A 21,294-nucleotide genomic window follows, 5' to 3' on the forward strand; every position below is an offset into this window, starting at 1 on the left:
ACTACTCGGGTGCGACAATCTATGTATGTATAACAAGAATGGAGCCAATCCATACCAAGAATAAGGTCAAATTCAACAATATTTAACTCTATTAAGTTTGCTAGCATGATTTTGTAAAGGACGGTGATAGAATACTTTCTATAGATCTATTTGGAAACAACTGACTCATTCACTAGGTAGAAACTAAGAGGGGATCAGGGATCTTTTCAGGACCTATTTCAAAATTTACTGCAACTAATGGGGTCACATAGGAGAAACTCAACTCAGAGTCCAACAATATATAAATATCAAGACGAAAGACACGAAGCATACCAGTAACAACATCTGGTAAATCCTTCTTCTCCTGGTGGGATGGTAAAGCATAAAATTAATTTTGGCGCTGACCACTACCGATATTGGATGATGTGCCCTGAGGAGAAAATGGGGGACCTAGAAGAGCTGGTGCACTAGTAGCCTGGGTCTGGGGACAAACATACATGTTTCCCTACTTAGCATGTGGACACTCTTTGAACACACTGTTGCACGAGGTAGTATATCTGTTGCAGCATATAACAAAATTATTGCAGCGGATGAGCAATCTGTTGCAACAATACAAAATGTATCACTCTTCCTTTAAGACAGATGAATGGTCTGTGCAATAAATCACACATTATTGCAACTTATGAGTGATATATTGGAACAGTTAAATAACCTGTTGCAATAGATGAGTAATCTATTGCAATAATACAAAATATATCACACATTTATTGAGAAAAATAAATGGTCTGTACAGTAAATCACACATCTATTACAACATATGAGTGATTTATTAGAATAGTTAAATAACTTATAGCAACGGCTGAGTAATCTGTTACGACTATACAAACTATATCACTCATCTGTTGAGAAAGATGAATGGTCTGTACAATAGATCATACATCTGTTGCAACATATGAGTGATATGTAGGAATAGTTAACTAACCACAGCAACGGCTGAGATCTGTTGTGATAATACAAAACATATCACTCATATGTTGAGAAAGATAAATGGTCTGTGCAACAGGCTATACATCTATTGCAACACATAAGTGATCTATTGAAACAGTTATCAACAGTCAATATTGTTTAGATTTTTTCCAACATAAGGTTGTCTATCGCGTCAGATGAATGATCAGTTGGAAAAATAAAGTCTTGGACATGTCCTGTTGGAAGAGTTGATAGGATTTTATCAAACAGGAGGTTCATCTGTTACATCAAATTATTAATCTAATGGTTCTTCTATTGCATCAGATGCTTAATCAGTTGCATCAGATTTTTTATTCGACGATTAATCTGTTACAACATATGGTTAATTTGTTGCATCAGATAGTTAAACTATTGCATCATATGCTAAATCTGTTGCATCAGATGATTAATTTGTTTCATCAGAATTGTAATCTGATGATTTCTTTGGTGCATCAGATGGTTGATATATTGCATCATATAACAAATCTGTTGCATCAGATGGTTAATATGTTGTACTAGATGGATAATCTGTTGGAGAAATCAAAAAACAGTAGCTTGATTTTCTTCAACAAAAAACAACAATATCACCATTTTTACCAAGAATAAGAACAGAACAAATCCACCCAAATAGTTGTTTTATTTTTATAAACACAAACAACAAAAATCAAACTTCAAAAAATCATAATTCACTTCAAAAAGAGAAGAGAAAAAATACCATAAATTAGGGTTTTATTCAGATCGCATTTCAAATTAAAGCAACAAATATTAAAATTGTTAACCAATACTATAAGAGAAGTTGGCTCAAGTTCCTCATTTTCTTCAAAACTAAAAAGGCCATAAATTTTTACCTGTGAAAGAAGAAAAGGAACATTGATTAATTCGAAGTTGTTTTGGTCGGAGAGCAAAGTTGTCACGTGATTGAAGGTTGAAGTCGAAAAGAAACTCGAAGCCCAACTATTTATCGTCGGATATTGAAGTCGCCGGGGATTGAAAGGAGAAATTTGCAGAACTGTTGATTGGGAGAGAGTTGAGAAAAGCTGTCGAGAGAGAGAAGAGAGACTGGTTGGTTTGGATTGAAGAGGGGAATTCAAAACCCAACTATTTATCGTCGAAGGTTGAAGTTGCCGAGGATTGAAAGGAGAAATTTGCAAAACTATTGGTTGGGAGAGAGTTTAGAGAAGTTGTCAAGAGAGACTGGTTGATTTGGATTGAAGAGGGGTGTGGGTTGGGTTGATTTGCATATTTGAAAATATTAGAAAGTTTTGAAAATATTAATCAAGTACACAATTAACTTAATCAAGTTTCCTAATAATGTTTCACCCTTTAAGTTGGTCAATGTCACCAATCCTTTATTCAAGACTTAAAAGACATCTTTCCTTCAATTTTCTCAATATACTTGTATTGACAACTCTAGTGGGTTCCCTTAACCAAGCCATTGCCTATGAGTCGTCAGCTCATTCTTCAACAAGCACGCGGTCAAAGCTCTGGCTCCTCCCATTGCTTTGGAGCTTACAATATTATGTTCTATTCGACTCCCGGGGGTTCTTTACCCTTACGATACTAGTTCGCTATTGATAATCCAGGAGTATTTATCCTTGAAAGGTAGTCACGCAGGATTCCAGTGCCTATATTACTCGGGTCAGAACCTAAGCTGGTGATATTTTCGGCGTAGAGAAAATTTCAACTACGGTCGATTACACAAAGGTCACTTTTTCTTTCTTTCATTACACAAAATTCATTTTACTTTGCTTCGGTCATCACAAAATTCACTTTGACCAAATTTTATAATAATCTCACCTGAAAAATGATGCAGAAGCTTAATTAGTTGTTAATTTTGATTTAAGAAAATATAATATATTACTCATATCTTGACACATTATTTTATATATATACCCAACCCAATTTACTCAGCGAATTATATAATGAGAGAATACCAGTATCTTTTTTTAATTGATTAGGACAGCTAGTGAAGATTATTTTCACTAAAATCCTGATTGATATTTTTATGAAACAAAAATCATAAAAATAGAAGAAAAAATTAAAGAAGATATCAAGAGCAACTGAAACCAAATATATATATATATATATATATTTCATAATATTGCATTCTAATATTTGCCAAAACGCTAGCTATCAAGCAACTTCTACAAAAAAGAAAGAAAAAAACAATAACGTTGGCTATTATTCCTCGATCTAGGAGATCGAGAAATCGATTTTTCTTCAAGATATATTCTTCTCTTGAGCACATTTATTTAACTGAGAAAGTAAAATAAGTAATGAAGAAAGTAAATGTGGGGAATGATAATGAGTGGGTCAATTTTTTTAAATTCAATTTTTGGTCGGATCTTACCCGTGAATATGGGTCGGATGTATGCTCTATTATGTATATCACGTTAGTTTAGTATATTAATTTTATTTCATTAAGTAAATACATTAATTAAGGCTGCAACATTATTTTCAGGTGAAATTATTATAAAGGAAAAAGGATTAAATATACCCTTCTACTTTGATTAATTGATTAATTTTGCCCGTCGTTATACTATGGGGCTGAATATGCCCCTTCCGCTAGCAAACTTCACAAATATACCTCCAAGTTTAACAGATTTTTTTAAATTGACTGAATTCCCCCAATTCACATAAAATTGCCTCATTTTTTGTTTAATTCGACCCTGACCCATTAAATTAATTTAATCCACATCCATTAAACCTCCCAAACTCATCTTCTTCAACTTGCAGAAGTTAAGACAATGGACACATGAAGCTTGGAATGATTGAGACACTCAAAGTAGGAACTTGGAATCATGTAGATTCACATCTTTACAACATTTACATACACATTGATCCATCTATCAAAATCGCACCATTAATGGGTGTTTTATGAGATCGATTTATTCTGACGAAGAGAACTCAACATTCGTCGCCGACGCTTATCCCCACTCCCCGCCGATCACTTGCTCATGGTTTATATGATAACCATCAAATTTTGCTCTTGTATATCTTACATTATTGTTTACACTCGTTTAATCATTTTTATACTTTTCTTACATGATATTTAAAAATTATCGAGAAAAATGAGTATCCTAGTTATCATCGAGATTCTCGATGAATGTTATTTATTATTGGATACATGTAATGTTAGACAAGAAAATTTGATGGAACCTGAGGTACGATTTGAGAAATTTAAAGTTGGGTCAAAATTTTATGTTCTTACAAGAAAACATTCTCTAATAGTGATTACGGATAAAAAGTTATGGAAAAAACTTGTAATTATTGTTGATGGGAAAGACATGTTTATAAATTACAAGGAAATTTTCGTCAGATTGCTTGAACCCTTTGATGGAAACGACAGATTTCATTAGAGTAAATGAGATGAGAAAATTAGTTTTGAATTTAATTGGTAATGGGTTAAGGTTGGTTTCAAAGAGAAAATGGGTAATTTGGAGTGAAATTGGAAAAAATCAATCAATTCGGAGAGATATCATACATATAGATAGAACTTTTCCCAACCCTACTAACGTCAACAATTTTAAAAAAAAATAACTTTATATTGTTCCTCCTTATCCTCTTATACATTGCTAAAGTACTAACAAATTAATCTAACTTGTCTCAAGAATAGCTCAGTGCTTTAAGCTTCCGTTGTATGTAGAATTCTAGATAGGAACGAATCAAATAATCAACTTGCCTCATTTTATTGAAAGAGCAAGAATGAATCTTGAAAGTCCAACAATCCTCCTCGTCTTCTGTGTCTCCATTGCAATATATCCGAACTTGTACCAATTCTCGTCTCAAAATTGTATGAAACAATTGTATGTGGCAAACTGGCAAAACATGTAGGACACGTTTGGTAGGATGTATTATTTAAAATAGTCCATATATTAAAATCTAATTCAACCTAATACATCGTTTGGTTGCACAACTTAATTTAATCCCTTCTTATCCATGGATAACCAATACACCATATGGTGTATTATCTTATACCTAGGAAACCATGGAATTACTTATCCATGGCATAATAATACATGGATAAGAGAATAAAATGACTTAACTACCCCTCAATTCTTTTTATTAAATTTTTTCTTTTAGTTCCATTTTAAATCTAATCACTAAAAATTTGACTATTATGTTACATTAATTTGCAACCTCCTTTTTCTTTGTGTATGCTGATCAAGTGCTTAAATATCATTTTCTTCCTCATATTGGTTGATAGCGTCGAATGAGAACTACATTTATGCTATTCTATAATTGTTTAATTTACAAATGGATTAATTTATATAGAAAAGATTATTGTCAAACAAATATATAATTTGAAAATCTAAAACTATATTATCAACGATCCGTGGTGTTCTTATATAATGTGCTTTTGCATTTTTAAAAATTATTTTTGTATAATATGACAATTATTTGTTGTTTTGAATTTTTCTTGATCAAATAGACTCAATTTTTTTTTGAAAAAAATAAATGTTCAACTAAGCAAAATAAAAATTATTATTCATATTTTAACTTTTCTATAAGATCATGCAAAGGGTGAGTAATTTGACTAGTTAAATGAAATAGAAAATCCCAAAAAAATTTGAGGGTATAGTTGTAAAAAAGATTTTATAGAGTTTTAAATTCAAACATAATACATGATATATCTATGTTTTAATATAATACACCAAACATTTGATAAAAAATAATCCTGTATTATTAATCTCTGTATTACTAATCTCTGCATTGCTAATCCCTATATTGTTAATCCATGGATAATATCTTTTTGTACCAAACGACCCCGTAAAGTACCAGTAAACCTTTATTGAGTGTACGTGACTTTATTGAATATCCCTTTATTGAGTGTACATGACTTTATTGAACATGTACTAACCAATTCCTTTATCACATATGTTTTTAACTCTTTAATTTAAATATATTTCATGATATACTGCATATATTGTAGGACTTCGTCTCAAAAAAATTGACATGTTTGTTAAAAGGATTTTCATCAAAATAGTTGACATGTTTAAAAATAATTAACCATTTTTTTTCAACCCATGTCCTTAGTCATAAAGATTTCTTAATATCATGTTTTTATTTATGAAACTAAAGTTTTAATAATTCATTTAAGTTTTCTTTGGCTACGACTTATATAATGCACGAATAAATTAAGCTTCTTAAATTAAATGTTCAGTCTCCAAATTAAAACAAGTTTCATATATAATTAGAAGTCCCATACATTTACCACAATTTGAGTATATCATTAAACGAATGTTAATTTTCATACAAATACTACTTCAAAGGAATAGATTTATTTAAGGTAAAAAGTTTAGTACATAATTCAAATGAGAAATGGTTTAATAATTAAATTTAATAAATTTTAACTTTTAAAAAATTAGAAAAATAGTAAAAAGATAATTTTATCTAAATCAAATTATAATGAAGTCTTTTAATAAAGGACAAAAATTTTAAATCACCTTTTAAGAGTCTTCACACTTTTAATACTCCCTCCGTCCCATTTTATCCGTCCCAAATTTTTTAATTTGATATCTCATTTTACTTATCCTTTTTTACTTATCAAGACAAGACAAAAAAATTTTCCCATTATACCCTTAGGGGTCGTTTGGTTGGGAAATGGTTATCCCAGGATTAGTTATCCCGAGATAACTTATCCCACCATGCATATGGGATAAGTTATCCCGGGACTAAGAGAAAAATGGTGGGATAAGTTATCCCACCATTGTTTAATCCCTCCAACCAAACAAGGGAATTATGTGTTCTTTTATTTTATCCCGGGATAAGTAGTTATCCTGGGATAACCATTTCCAAACCAAACGACCCCTTAGTGTAATTGATTATTCCTTGTTATTAGCTATCCATCAATATTCGAACTAATAACAAACACAATTAAGAGGGGTAAAATGGTAAAATTACATTACCAATCATTGTTTTCTTAATAGTTGTGTCATCCCAATTTGAGACGGGTAAAATGGGACGGAGGGAGTATATTATAAATATAGATTATAAATAGTATAAAAAAGGACAAAGTTAACCAATTAATCAAAGTAAAGGGGTATATTTGACCCTTTTCCTATTATAAAATTTGGCTAAAGTGACTTGTGACGACAGAACAAAGTAAAATGACTTTTATTTAATGAAAGAAAGAAAAAAGACTTCTGTGTAATAGACACAAAGCGAAGTGACCGTGACCATGGATGAAATTTTCTCTTTTGGCATACCATCAAAAACACATGCTACACTGAAGGACTCAAAAAGTCTTCTGCTTCTGGTTAACGAAAAGGGTCTTCTTTTTGGGTGTTACCAAACTTTTCAACAAAAAGATTATGACGTCCAATTAAAAAGAAAATCACAAAGTGGATACTAAACCAAGACACAACATGTTCAATCAATTATCATGATGTTTCAGTAAAGTATTATTAAAGAACCAGGCATTGCTACATTGTCCCAAAACAGGAACAAGAAAAGCAGTTCTACCAGAGCAAAGCGAAGTCAAAACTGAAAGCTACTTAATACAATATATCAATCAGTTCAAGTGCATCATCTTCAGACATGGAATCTCCCAAGGGCAACATTATTGTGGTGCAGATGCAATAACATAATGATCTAGCCCGAAGCAGTTTTCTTTTGCTGGAAGACGACAGCATAAACTGGGACTATAACACCAATGGCGACTGCAGACCAGACACCAAGAGTCATCTTCAGTTTCTGGTTTGACATCCTGTCCAAGTTGTACATGTGTTTTGCATGAATGTAAAAAGGTTCATCATGTCCATGACCTCCCATTCTCTTAACGCCTGTTGAGTGGAACTCTCTCTTCACTGACCAAACAATAATTTCAATCATCAGCGAGGTTAGACGTATAAAAATCATGAACAACAGCATACAAGCTTTGATTGAAATGAACTCATCATAAAGAAACGGTGAGATGAAAAGACAATTATAAATGGAATATTGAGTGAAACAGAAATTTTAAAAACATGAAAAATTAACTAAAACAAGTAGTACTCAAGAATGTTTGCATCGTGCACCAAAAAAAAACAAAGAAGTCGAGATAATAAATCATTGGAAGTCATTCAGCAGGCCATAGCAAAACAACCTTTCAATTGCCAAACTGCTCCAATGAAAATATTGTCAAAAAATGACTCAGGTATGCTTGTCGGATAAAGGAGAGGGGAGAGGTACCAGGGGAGTTCCTCAAATTACTAGAATACTAGTTAGTTTTAGAGCACAATTGAGTTGTTAAAAACTGCAATCCATCGCTCTTTAACATCAGACATATTCAAAGACTTGAAGCATATATAAATTTTTTGCATAGACCTAAAGAATACGACCCTCAATGCATTTGCATCTCCAACAGATAGCAGTATCATTTATATTCTTTTTTGATAATCACATGTTTCACAAAAAGAACAATGTTCAGAATATCAACCAAACCATTTGACTACTTCATGCAACAAAAGTTCACAATGCAGGGCCTATGTTAGTACTGGTGATCTATGGTTAACAATAGTCACCAGGATGAGCAAAACCTATTAAGAAAAAATATATTCTTGCCAAGTTCTTAAGAGATGAAACAACTTGATAATGGCAAGCATATTCCGAAGGTGCAGGTACTTGAGATTTCGCTGCATAGGATGTAGATAACCTGCTGATTTTTTTTATTTTTCTTTTTTTTTGGGGGGGGTAGGGGAATAAGTTTGCATCAGAGTGATGCATTTTTTTTTTGTTTTGATAATTGAGAAATAGTATGTGGGTTTGCTGGATCAATTCCAACTGGCTCACATGTTCAAACTTGAAGGAGTATAACCCCACTCCTCTACCCTGCTTTCACTTAAATACCTCTTGCTAGAGGCAGGCTTTGAACTGGTGATGTGCGCACCCAAACAAAACATCACATGTTATATTTTCAAAACGCTAAACCAAAGCCCTGAGGGTCAGATAATTGCAGAACCCTTATCTTGGAGGTAGTTGTATTCTAGCTGAAAACAACACTAGTTATATGTAACAGGTCTCAACTTGGAATTTCAATGATAATACTCATACTTTTGTCCACAATCACCTCAAAGAGACCAGAGTTAGAGCTATCAGAAGAGATTTTTTTGGATAAGTTGTAACTAGTGGCTGTTACAGGGAAAAAGGAGAATAAAATAAACTTGTATTTGGAATGAAAACATAAAACAGGAGATTTAACGGAGCTTCTTCTACTAAGGTGCCTATCTACTGTATAGCAGCAATGAACCGAAAAATAGAACTATTAACAGTAAGAACTCCCAAAGAGTACCTTGTTTAATACCCTTAAAATTACTTGTCACCAAATTTTACAGAAGTTTACAGACAGCGATTACATAAATAGCTGAGTTATCTACATATCAACAGTTAGCCACTGTAAGTGTGACATGGATAGATATGACCTCCTCATGCTAAGATCTAAATACTGCAATGATATCCCACTTGACTTTTTATTGGCTCTATTATAGAAGTCATGACCTTGAGATGTTTCTAACTCATATTTCAGTCCAACATACTATTTCAAAAGGAATAGGGCTCATTGCAGTACTGTGAAAACAACAATCTTGCAGCATCCAGGAGGAACAGACATCATTATAGGTGAAGTATCATCTCTCTATGAGCCACAAGACCAGAGGCACCAAATTGCTTTCAAATGGTAAAAAGAGTCATTTATATAAAAGGATGGGTTGAGGGGTCAGTATACCACCCTACCCTACCTCCCAATATCAATCAATCAACTACTCCTCAACCACAAATATTTGAGGTTAACTATATAAATCCTATAAACCCGACCCGCCATATACAGGACCATTTCATCCCAATATGCAACCCTTTGTCCTCAATTACAAAGTTGAGATTCTATTTTAGACTAGATGCACTGCAAAATCTCACTTCTAAACAGCTTACCCCATGTAATTCAACATGTGGGGTCTGGGGAGGCTAAGATGTATGCAGACTTTATCCTTAGCTTTGTGGGGTAGAAAGGTTGTTTCTGATAGACCTTTGACTCAAAGAGAAGTTATTGAGAGAAGGATTGCAAGAAGAAAAAATGACAGAAAAATATCACAATACAAAGCAAAGTGAAGCAACAGAGAGTAAAACCACATTAAAGAATAACAAATTACACGATAACTAGATACTACTACTACTAAAGAGAAAAGGGTATGGCCTAGCCCCCAGCCTTCCCACCTAACAGGCGACCACACCTGACTACCTACTAACCTTCTACACTCTTCCTATCTAGTGTCATGTCGCAGTGAGCTAAAACAGTGTCACGTCTTGTCTAATCACCACCACCCCCCTTTTTCCAGCCTACCTCTACCTCTCCTAACTCCTGTTTCTAACCAACCTAAAATGACTCCTAAAAGACAACTTTATGCAAGTGTAACAACAATTGCTAACCGATAGACGTAAACATAGAAGGGGAAAGGGAAGGGCGGACGTCCCTAAGAACATTGAACTAAATCCTATTTTATATTAGATTGATAAAGCATACCATATGAATACTCATTCTATTCATCATGCTGAGCAAATGTATACATGCACCCAAATGTGTGGCCTAGAGGCCACTGACGTGGGCTAAGAATCATAAGGTCTCACATTCAAATCCCAAGACAAAAACACTAGGTGATGTCTTCTCATCCGTCCTAGCCTTGGTGCTTAGAACTCAGAGTTGCCCAGTACCTGCTGTCAGTGGGAGGTGGCACCTATCCCCTGGAATTAGTCAAAATGTGCGAAAGCTGTCCCAGATAATGTATACATAGCTATATTGCTTGGACTCTTCAATATGTCAACAGGTGAGAGTCAGATTCGCCAAAACTAGTGTACTTTTGGAGAATCCGACAAGGTGCGGCATCGAAAGTGAAGAGTCCACACAACTTAGATATATGTGCACTGAACCTAAGTGTACAATAGTGGTCACCAATACCATATGCTGTCTGTATAGAGAGGCGGCACTTCAAATCAATCAAACAGATCCACTAAAATTCCTAAAACAAAACCAAGAAAATGGATAGATCTGAAAAGTAACAAATACCAATCAAATAAAATCCCTAAAAAAAACATAACAGAACAAATCAACAGCATAATCTAAATCAAAATAAACAATCTTGGTAATATTTTCAGCTTCAACATACAAAAATCCCAACAAATCAACAACAACATCAACAACAAAAATCAATATCAATCAGCTACGCATAAATTCCAAACTAGCTAGGCTCATTTCATTCCAATAATGATAAAATCAATTATAAAATAAATAAACTAAAATGTAATAATTGAAAAAAAAAAAAAAAAAACCAAGATTCACATCAAATAAGAGATAAAAAGCGGACCAGTTTTGGATAAAATGGATGCACACGAACGTAAGCCATTGTTCAACGCCATCGCCGTTTTCTGCCTTGTTTATTTTTCTGGTTTCTATAGAGCGAGGGTTAAGTTTTAAAGTAATGATTTTGGAATTTGGTATTTTGCTATTTTATAGTTATACTACCAACTACTAACAAGGTTTTTTTTGAAAAAAAAAAAAAATGATGAATTATTAGTGAATATATTTTTATTAGTGAATGTTTGTTTTATTAAACTATATATGAAATACATTACAAAATACGTTTTTGATTTTAAATTATATTATAAATCTGAAGAATTTTGTATTTCTAAAATTAATATTATTTTTTCTTATAACTTAGTAAGAAAAAATTTGTCATTTTGATGGGATATTATAATATATCTTACATTGTACGTGTTATAAACTAATATCGCAATTATGGTGCAATTGAAATTATTGTCCTATATTGCATAATTATATTTGTGATATAAGTAATTTGAAAATCGTTTATAAAAAATACAAGAATCAATTAAAACTAAAGAAAATATAAAATAAAGTGACTTTATATTTTTATTCTTAAATTAGTAGTATTTCTTATCCTTTATGACTCGCTTTGTTAGTGGACATATAAGAGCCCACACATTATTTTAGCAGCAACTTCCTGACTAAAAAAGTATTCAAATATGTGCTTATAGGGTTTCATTATTGGTCCATTTAATTTCACTTTCCATTGTGAACAATTTGACAATATTATAACAGAAATCTACTTAGCAAAATATTGATGCTAGAAATAATATTAAGTGAATTATAATCTATAGTTTTCATCCTTAGCCCCCATCCAAACAACAAAAATGCAACCTCGTACACTAACGCTTCCGTTATGCGCACGTCTTAATTTGCATTTCTGTCGAAAGTTGTTTTTAAGGTTTGAACCCTACCATGTTAAAATCATTAACTGCTAATGTACTAGTATTTTGACAATACCAAGGACCTACTGATAGTGTAACAATCAGAAAATTAATCTCATTTTGTAATCAATGCCAACCTTAAAAGGGGAACAAAAAATAACAGTGCACCTTATTCAAGTCTTTATAAAGCAAAGTTAAGCTGTTCAAATCAATCAGATGTTCTTCTGCACACTGAAAATAATTTTATTTAGTTCACACAGAGTTCTAAAAATACTTCAATTCCGAGGTACATATCAGCTCTACAATAACCTTAAAAAAGTCAGCAGAGAACAAACATTGTAAATGTGTACACTAAAGCTCCCGCAGTACAAAACATTGTGAAGATATATTCTGCCAGATACTGGAATCGAAATTTTGAGAAGACACATAAATTGCTATGAGGGAAACAAGTGGCCTAAGAAACAACAATTATATCGAACAAAATGGATGACATTCTTCTGAAAATGTAGCTCAGTAACCTTTCTGTTTTGCATGGTCATCAAGTTTAATCAAGCGTTTTTAATCCCCCATGTAGCCCGGAAAGATCTCGAGAATGTTGCTTGCTCAACAAATGTGCTGATACAATTCTAGAAATCGTTGCTGGAAGAAGCACTGTTTGATCTAATAGCTTCAGAAGGCCCATTGCTAGTTTTGCTGATGATTCCCTTGCCAAAATAATCAGCGATTACGGAAAATCCATCCTTGGAGCTCTTAACCTGTTGGAAGAACTGGTCTGGGTTTTTGGAACTTTGCTCCAAGCTTCTCTTTGTTTCCAGAACAGCTCTGTACTCGGGAGCACACTCGGGGCACTCTTTCTCATTGTCACCAAGGCAGCGCTGATGAAATGAGTGCATACACATGAAGTGGACAGCAGGAAGGTCGAGTGTGAAAGTGCAAGCAGTACACTTGCTAAGCTGAAAAATTCTAGCATTTGTTCTTAGATCCTGGATCTCTTTTCTCATTGTCGCTGATTCTTCCTGCAAAATGAGGGAAAATAATCAAGAATTTATATTTCTCAATTTCATATAGAGATCCATAAGAACTCAAATGAAAATGAAATTAGAATTTGAGACCTGAATATAAACATCTGATAATTTCTCAAAAAGGCAAGAAAGAAGAGGGAGTAATTTTTCTAAGTAGACTACCTGTCGTACAGGTGCATAGCTTGCGAGCTCAAAGAAAAGCGAGTTTAGGCAGTGGTTCAAGGTGCTGTGGCCGAGAGAAGGCAATAGAAGTCAAGCATCTAATTCAATAGTGAAAAAGAATGCTGGACATGGAGAACAACCAATAGACGACAGAGGTAGCCATGATTCCCCAATGGTATAGGACGAAAGACAGCTATTCCAGACACTCCTGGCCTCCCTCCCCCAAAAGAATAAAAAAACAGAAAAAAAAAAAAGAAAAAAAAAAGAGTACGCAAGATTTATTGCTGAAAGGATAAATTGAACTCTGGTATAGTGGTATATGATGACAGTAACTTTCTAACCTATAATGTTATATCTGATGGTTCTATTATCTATTGAAATATCAATTGGGAAAAAAATCATTGAAAAACAGAACAGCACTACTATAATGACTACCACGCCCCTCAGTCCCAAACAAGTTCGGATTGGCCATATGAATCCTCACTGACCATATTCCCCATTGAAATCCTATCTCGGGCCAATATTATACAAACTAACGAAAAGAGATTAGAAATGAAGAAAGTCTCCATTTTGTTTAGGACAGAAACCAGTATGTCAATTGAGATGAGATGGGGAGCTCAGAGAATTGGGAGTCCCTTTAATATTTACTATGTTGGGATGATATTGAACAGTCATTATCTTCACATATGGAAGATACCAACAGCAGACTATGTTGCAAAATGTACTACATGAAAAGGCTCAGATAAGTTAGATAGTATGGCTCTATAATTCACCACACGTCAAGGAAATGACTGAAAGGAGGATGTTCAAAAAGAAAAAGAACTCCCTCCCCATAATTATGTCACTGTACTGTAATTACCTTTTCTCTCTACGATGGAAATGACTGAAAAGAGGCAGGTTAGTCTACACATTGCAGGTATCTCAAAATGTACACATACAGAAACATAAAATGGAACTCGAACAGACAAATACCAACCTGGTACTTTTCCGTAGCTCTGCGGTCTTCTTCAATCAGCTGGGACTCATGTTCTAACTTTCGAGCTATGTAATCTTTGATAACAGAGAGGGTGAGGCACGGATTTTTGGCAAGTGTCTGAAGAACCACAATGGGAGGCAAGATATCATCCCTCTCAATGTAAGTCAAGATTTCTTTGACTTCTTTTGAGCAGTCTTCTCCAAGTTCACCAAAATACTTCAACAGATCTGCCCAAAGAGAAGGATCACCTCCCTTACCCAAATCACCCAATCTCTTGCAGCATGCAATCAAACCCTCATGATCATGCACCTGCATGTAGCACGCAATAACTTCTTTGTAAAGTTTCATCTTCTCATAAAGAAACAACAGTCCTTCTTTAAAGTCATTCATCTCGCATAAAATTACGGCAAGATCAACATCATATAGTGGTTGTTCTAGTTCAGAAGGCCATGCACTCTTAAGCAAGGTCAGCCCCTTTTGTCGTCGCTCTTGACGACCTTTCTCATCATTTACGTCTTTATTGTCTGATATCGCCTTCCCATTAGATACTGCTTTTGAAGATTTATGTCCTAGATCATTTCCACTTTCATCTATGTTAGATTGTGAAATTGTTGGGAAATCCAGGTCATGAGACAAGTACAATTCCAGGAGTGTGTTATGAATTTCCACTTGAGCAGATGAATCCTTCACTTTGCTGGTATATTTTTCAAGGAACTCCAGAAGTGCATGAGGATAATGGACAAAAATGTTGAGAAAATCAATAGGCGAAGGCAACATGGAGATAAATGCACCACTTGATGATCCCTTCTTGAGCGGTTCGGATTCCTCCGTGCAAAGCCTCATGAGTATATCAACTGTTTCAGCTGGCTTATGCTCAATAAGAATTTTGCCATACTCTTTCACTGTCACCCCAGCTTGACTCAGCTCAAGGCTGCTGATATATTGCAAAGCTTCTTCATATCTGCCTAGATCTTCAAGTAAAATTTTAAGGTACCATTCATGCCTCCCAGCTTTCTTAGCAACAGACATGGCATGCTCATGATAATTGGCAGCTCTGCATACCCTTATTGCAGTTTCAACATCAAATTTTTGTTCCCCAACCCCATCCTCACTTTTGATGAACTCATTCAGCTTCTCAACAGCTTTTAATTTGGTGTAACAATTTAATAAAAGAGTGGTGTGATCTTTTGAGGCAAGCCCCTTCTCATGCAACTTTTCCAAGTAATTGGTGAGATTGTGGATTCGCTGTGCATCCAAAAATTTTTGTATGACATATGAAGGTTCTAGATGCCCAATGGTGTGTATATACTGAGCCATAGCCTCATCAAAATCTTGTTTACTGTACAAGTGATCGCCATATTTCCTCAGCACTTCAGCAGTTGCAGCGGCATCAGCTTGCTGGCTTTGGACAAGATTTATAGCAACTGTATAAAGGTTCTTCTTGAAAAGCATATCCAATTTGCTCTCCATATCTTTCTCCCCAATGCATAAAGTTGATTTGTCCTCCAAAATAAGAATTATGTTACCCCATTCACAAAGCATTTGAGAAACTTCGTTAACCACTACACTGTGGGCAATTAACCGGTTCTTCAGATCATAAACATTGAAAGTGTTCTTTCCAGTTCTTTGATCTGCAAAAACACATAACAGGTACCCACGAAACCACCCAAGGAATTTCTTCTCTCCTTCAAAGGCCCAACAAGGACCACGACCATCAACTTCATAGAAATATATCGCCTCAGGCCGACCAATAATGAATTCCTATAAGAGGATAATATTAATGATACTAAAAAATGAAATTCCCAGCAAAAAGAAAGAAGATAATAAAGAACACTTCAATTAGCACACACCGATCGATCAGTCATTGCAACACTAGTTACACTAGATCCAATCTGATCAAGAGTCTGCCGTGTAGGTGCTTGAGTATGCATGTTGAACAAGTTCACTGTATTTGGAGTAACAGCAAACAGCTGAAGCACTTGACCATCCACTCTGAACCCCAGACCCGTAATGGAGGATTGGCTTTTGTCTAAATGATTATCCACTTGAAGCTTAAAACGCTTGATGCGTTCACGAGCTATATCTCCTTGAATGCAATAGATGGAGCCATTTTCCAGCCCTATAACTATGAGTAATAATGGAGGAGCCTCTTCCAGAACCAAAAACGACGTAATCTGCAGTTATATGTTTGTACTTCCATTACGTAATTGAATGATATGCATTAAAAGAAAAGGTATACAAGTAGATAAGAAAGAAGAAACTTCATAAATACTGATATACACCTTTGCTTCAGGGAACTGGTTCGTAAATATTCGCAGTATTTGAATACAATCAGGACTTGATGTACTTGTTCCCTCAGGCTCCATCTTGTCAAGATCGAAAATTTTAAGACAAACAGCTGGGGGCTGGGAAGCCATTTGCTCATCTTCTCCAACGGTCACTAAGAAGTTCCTTTGCTAGTTAATAGCGAAAGAGGAAAGCTAAAGTCAGTGCATTCTGCAGTATCAACTTTTAATAAGCATACTCTCAAGATATATCTGGGTTTTAATCCAAATTCTGTTTATGATGATCTAAACACGAGATATCAGAACACAGATAAAGCCAAAAAAGAAAAAAAGAAGAAGAAAGAGTGTAGTTCTGTGGAGGCACGTGCGTCAGGTGTTCTTCCACAAAAACTATATTGTTGTCAATAAAAAGATAAGAGAGAAACAACACTATCAATGCAACCACCAATCCAACTCATTAAACAGCTGAATTAAAAGAAAATTGATCTACTAGACTTCCTAGTAAGTTAGAAGTTGACATTTCAACTTCCCATCTATTTATACTTCATATGTTACAGGATACCTTCAGCTCTCAAACATAAGAAACCTCCATGAATAATCAAAACTCCAGTTAATTATTAAAACAAAATACTCTATCAAAGACAAAGTTTTATCAGCATTTCTTCCAACCCAAGTTCGAAGTTGCATTCCACAAAGCAAAACACAGTGGCTCAACTATCTACATAAATTTCCAGTGCTGTGAGAACTTTTCAACAAGCAGAATCAAGAAATCAATAATTTATCAGCTTCGCCTGAATACCAAACCAGTCGTGATCCGTTATATGGATCTTGTATATCCATTTCACTCTATCTGGACCCATGTCATTGCAACACTAAAAAAATATGTCTTCTGAGACAAATTAAACTGGAGGTTCTCTAATCTTACACTTGTCCATATACTACATACAAACTCTCCACCCAAACCCAAAATACTCCTAGTCTCCTACACAAATGTAACTGCAACAATTAAACCCTCAATCCTAACTTCCATGGTGTTAATCTCTTAACTGAGTCTTCATTGTACTCCTTCCCTTACACATTGTTTTGCAGCATTTCCTCATTATCCCACTAGAAAATAATGACAAATTTCTATATTTCCTAAATGAGAAGCTTTTTTAGCCACACAAATGTTATGATGTGTTTAAGATCAAAATTTTCAAGTCTTATACCCATACAAATATTTACTTATTTTTGATAAGGTAAAGGTTTATTGACTACAGTACCAAGAAGGTACCAAACCAAAAATTACAGAAGACTGCTGGGAATATCCATACAGTCAATTACAACATCTCCCTAGCAAGTAGCAACTCCAGAAAGTCCATATATTGATCTATATTATCAATGAAATGACTTCCACACCAACAAAACAACTTATGTAAACCCTTGTGTTTAACTCTAGAAATATGGCCTTTTCCCATCAAAACAAGCATTATTTCTTTCTAGCCAAACAGTCCACATTACGCACAAAGATATAATTCTCCAAATTTACTTCAAAGCCTTATGCATTCTCTGGTGCTACCAACTCCCCAATAATTCCTTCACACTCTAAGGCATGATCCAAGAGATCCCATAAATACTGGAAAAAAATTCCCAACATTTTCGAGCTATCCTGCAATGCATAAGAAGGTGATTCACAGTCTCCGACTCTTATTCACATAAGTAACATCTAGTACTTAGTGCAAAGCCCTTGTCTGAAGATTATCCTGAGTGATGCAAGCTCCCCAAGCTGCAATCAGCTGGAAAAAAAAAAAGCCAACTTTATAGGAGCTTTAGTTCTCTAACTCCTTTTCCATGTTCAACTAGTATCCCAGTATCATGTTTACTTCATTAGAAGACTATAACCCTTCTTAACTAAAAAGGTTCCATCTTTCTAGCTATCCATACAACTGAATCCCCCTTACTCTTATCAATGTAGGTATGATCAAGTTGAAGGAAGGAATTAACTGACAAAATTCCTCAATTTCCCAATCATACAAACGTAATCACACAAATATTATGGCATGTTTAAGACGTCAAATATAAGTGTTCGTTTCTTTGTTTAAACTTCAAGTCGAATCAAACTATGACTTCAATTTATTTGTCCTAGTTTTCTTTTTAGTCCGCTTAAAAAAATTGTCTTTTTTAACAACTCTTTAATTCCAACTTTCAACCTGGCATGTTTAAACCACGAGATTAAAGAGTATTTTGGTACATTTGACATACTTCCTCCGTTTCAATTTATTTGGCCTACTTTCCTTACTAATCTGTTTCAAAAAAGAATGACCCTTTCCTTTTATGGCAACTCTTTAGTTTTAACTTTACACATCACATGTTTAGGACCACAAGATTAAATGGCATTTTGATACATTTGATATCTTTACTTTAAGACCAGTATCAAGTCAAAATAGACAAAGCAAATTAAAATGGAAGAAGTATCTTTAATTTAAGACCAGAAGATTCAACACCCTTCTTTACTTTTTTTTAAACTCCATATCAAGTCAAAACAAAACAAACAAATTAAAACACAGAGATTAATAATTAAGTAAAAACTTGAGGAAAAAAACTTAAAAAATAAAGAAAGACTATACCTTGAGCTGTTGAAGAAAAAGGACAGAAGAAGAATGAGCTTGAAAACCATAATTGAACTTCAATCCTCGATCCAATAAGGAAGCAGTACCATCATCACAACCCAACACAATTCTTCCTTTACCACTGGAACAACATTGGATCTTGCCAGTTATTTCATCTGGCACTTTCCCAGAAAATTTCTCCTCAAAAAATTCAAACTTTCTCCACTGATACATCCTTTTTTCTCAACTGGACTAATTTAAAAAATTAGAAATAATGTACATGTATATAGCTAAAAATTCAATCTTTGTTCTTTTTGCAACAATGCTAAAAGATCAAGAAATTAAATTCGACCATTTTGTTTGACTGATGAAATTTTGACCAGATTGATTGGTTTCTGGGCATGAAATTGATCTAGTAATATGAAAAAGTCGATGACATAATGGAAAGCTGGAGAATGATATTGTCGGGTCACCAATTGGATTTGTCGGGTCATGCTGACCCGTTTCTGCGCGTTTTCTAGCTTTTGTTTGTGCAACTGCATATTTATTTCTTCTTCTTTTTTAAGTTTTTTTTAGTGTAAAAAAAGTAGAAATTCCGATTACCTAAACTTATCTTTGTCTTAGTTTTGTGTTCCTTTTGTATCGACTTGAGATGTCAAGTAAGCATAAAGAGAATAAAATATAAAAATAAAATTAGTTGAGGAGTAACAAAACCAAGTAAATAAGAAATTTTCAATATAGTTTAAAAGTAGTTGTGTCTTATTCTTTTTTTCTTACTCACAAATTTTTTTTTATCAAATTTCATTTTGAACTTTATTTTATCTTTTTTTTAAATGTTATTTTACGATAAGAATGCTTGAATAATGAGCCAAGGATGAAAATATTAATAGCAAAAACTTATCTCCATTAAATATTTTTATCAAAAAAGTGAATAACCTATGATTTTTTTTATTATAACTAGAGCTCCATATTTAATTATATTAGTTTAGGTGTACGCGTCTTACGCGTGTATCTCACTTTAATGAGTTCAAACATCACATTAAATAAGATATTTGTTTAAATAATAAAGATAAATATAATAATTAAATTTAATATTTTTTGAGTATGTAAATACCAATTGTCCTGAAGCCTTGGAGTCCAAATTTTGATTTTAGCAAAGAATTCCTAGATGAGATCCCTCTGTAGGTTACTTTCCCTAACTTGCCACTTAACTGTTGGGGCTTAGGCTCTCCAAGTCAAATAGCTAGTGCATTGGGTAACCCACTATTTGCTGATGAATGTACCACCAAAGAAACCAGGATCTCAAATGCTCGACTGCTCATTGAGGTGAATGTTACAAAGAACATACCATAAGAGATCACCGTTCAGGATCCTAGTGGCAAATCCTTCATACAGCAAGTAGAATTGGAATGGAGACCCCAATTTTGTGAGAAATGCCAAAAGATTGGGCATGTATGTCCACCTCCAGAAGCTAAGAAAGCACCAGATGAAGCTCCTCGAAAAAGAAGGCGTCCGAGGATAATACAAGAATGGCACTACAAAGGACCCTGCAGCCACAACGCCAAAATACAGGACAGATACCTGTAGCGAAAGATTCAGCAGATGCACTACAAAGTCATACACAGATAGCTAAGTAACATGAGCAGACAATTAACCAAGAGCCTAAATCGCCTGAGAAGGAACGGTATGCTTTGAGACCTAATGCAGTATGTCCAAGTCCTACGTTTAATTTGGAAAATTTTCCTATACTAGCAGCCATACCCATAAGGAATGCGTTTGAGAGTCTAAGTGGGAGCAAATTGGCATCCTTACCTACGGATAGAGGAGGAATCCCCAACACATGCTAAATGAGTTTCTTAATTTGGAATATTATAAGGGGGAATAAGAGATACAAACAAAAGAAATTGAATAAATTTCTGAAGGCTCATCACATTAGACTTGCTGGACTCATAGAAACTAGAGTAAAAGGGAATAACATGCATCGTATTGCTAATTGTATTGCACCAGGCTGGGAAATATTGCATAATTACTCAGACGCGAGC

At 34.2% G+C, this 21,294-nt stretch overlaps 2 protein-coding genes across 2 annotated transcripts; both read right to left on the bottom strand.

Annotated features, from left to right (window-relative positions):
* Positions 1–7,355: 7,355 nt before the first annotated feature.
* On the bottom strand, positions 7,356–11,591 carry LOC107855875. The gene is made up of 2 exons (XM_016700884.2): positions 11,319–11,591; positions 7,356–7,793 (listed from the first exon to the last, which is right to left on the bottom strand). The coding sequence occupies exons 1-2, from the start codon at positions 11,368–11,370 to the stop codon at positions 7,579–7,581; spliced, it is 267 nt and encodes an 88-aa protein (XP_016556370.1). The 5' UTR covers positions 11,371–11,591; the 3' UTR covers positions 7,356–7,578.
* An 853-nt stretch (positions 11,592–12,444) lies between these two features.
* LOC107855845 (vacuolar protein-sorting-associated protein 11 homolog) lies at positions 12,445–19,897 on the bottom strand. Its single transcript, XM_016700851.2, has 5 exons — positions 19,271–19,897; positions 16,662–16,835; positions 16,230–16,553; positions 14,380–16,140; positions 12,445–13,235 (listed from the first exon to the last, which is right to left on the bottom strand). Exons 1-5 carry the CDS (start codon positions 19,484–19,486, stop codon positions 12,846–12,848), a joined length of 2,865 nt encoding a protein of 954 aa, XP_016556337.1. The 5' UTR covers positions 19,487–19,897; the 3' UTR covers positions 12,445–12,845.
* Positions 19,898–21,294: the final 1,397 nt, after the last annotated feature.

This window comes from Capsicum annuum, chromosome 6, assembly GCF_002878395.1.
Source record: "Capsicum annuum cultivar UCD-10X-F1 chromosome 6, UCD10Xv1.1, whole genome shotgun sequence".
NCBI classification, from domain to species: Eukaryota; Viridiplantae; Streptophyta; class Magnoliopsida; order Solanales; family Solanaceae; genus Capsicum; species Capsicum annuum.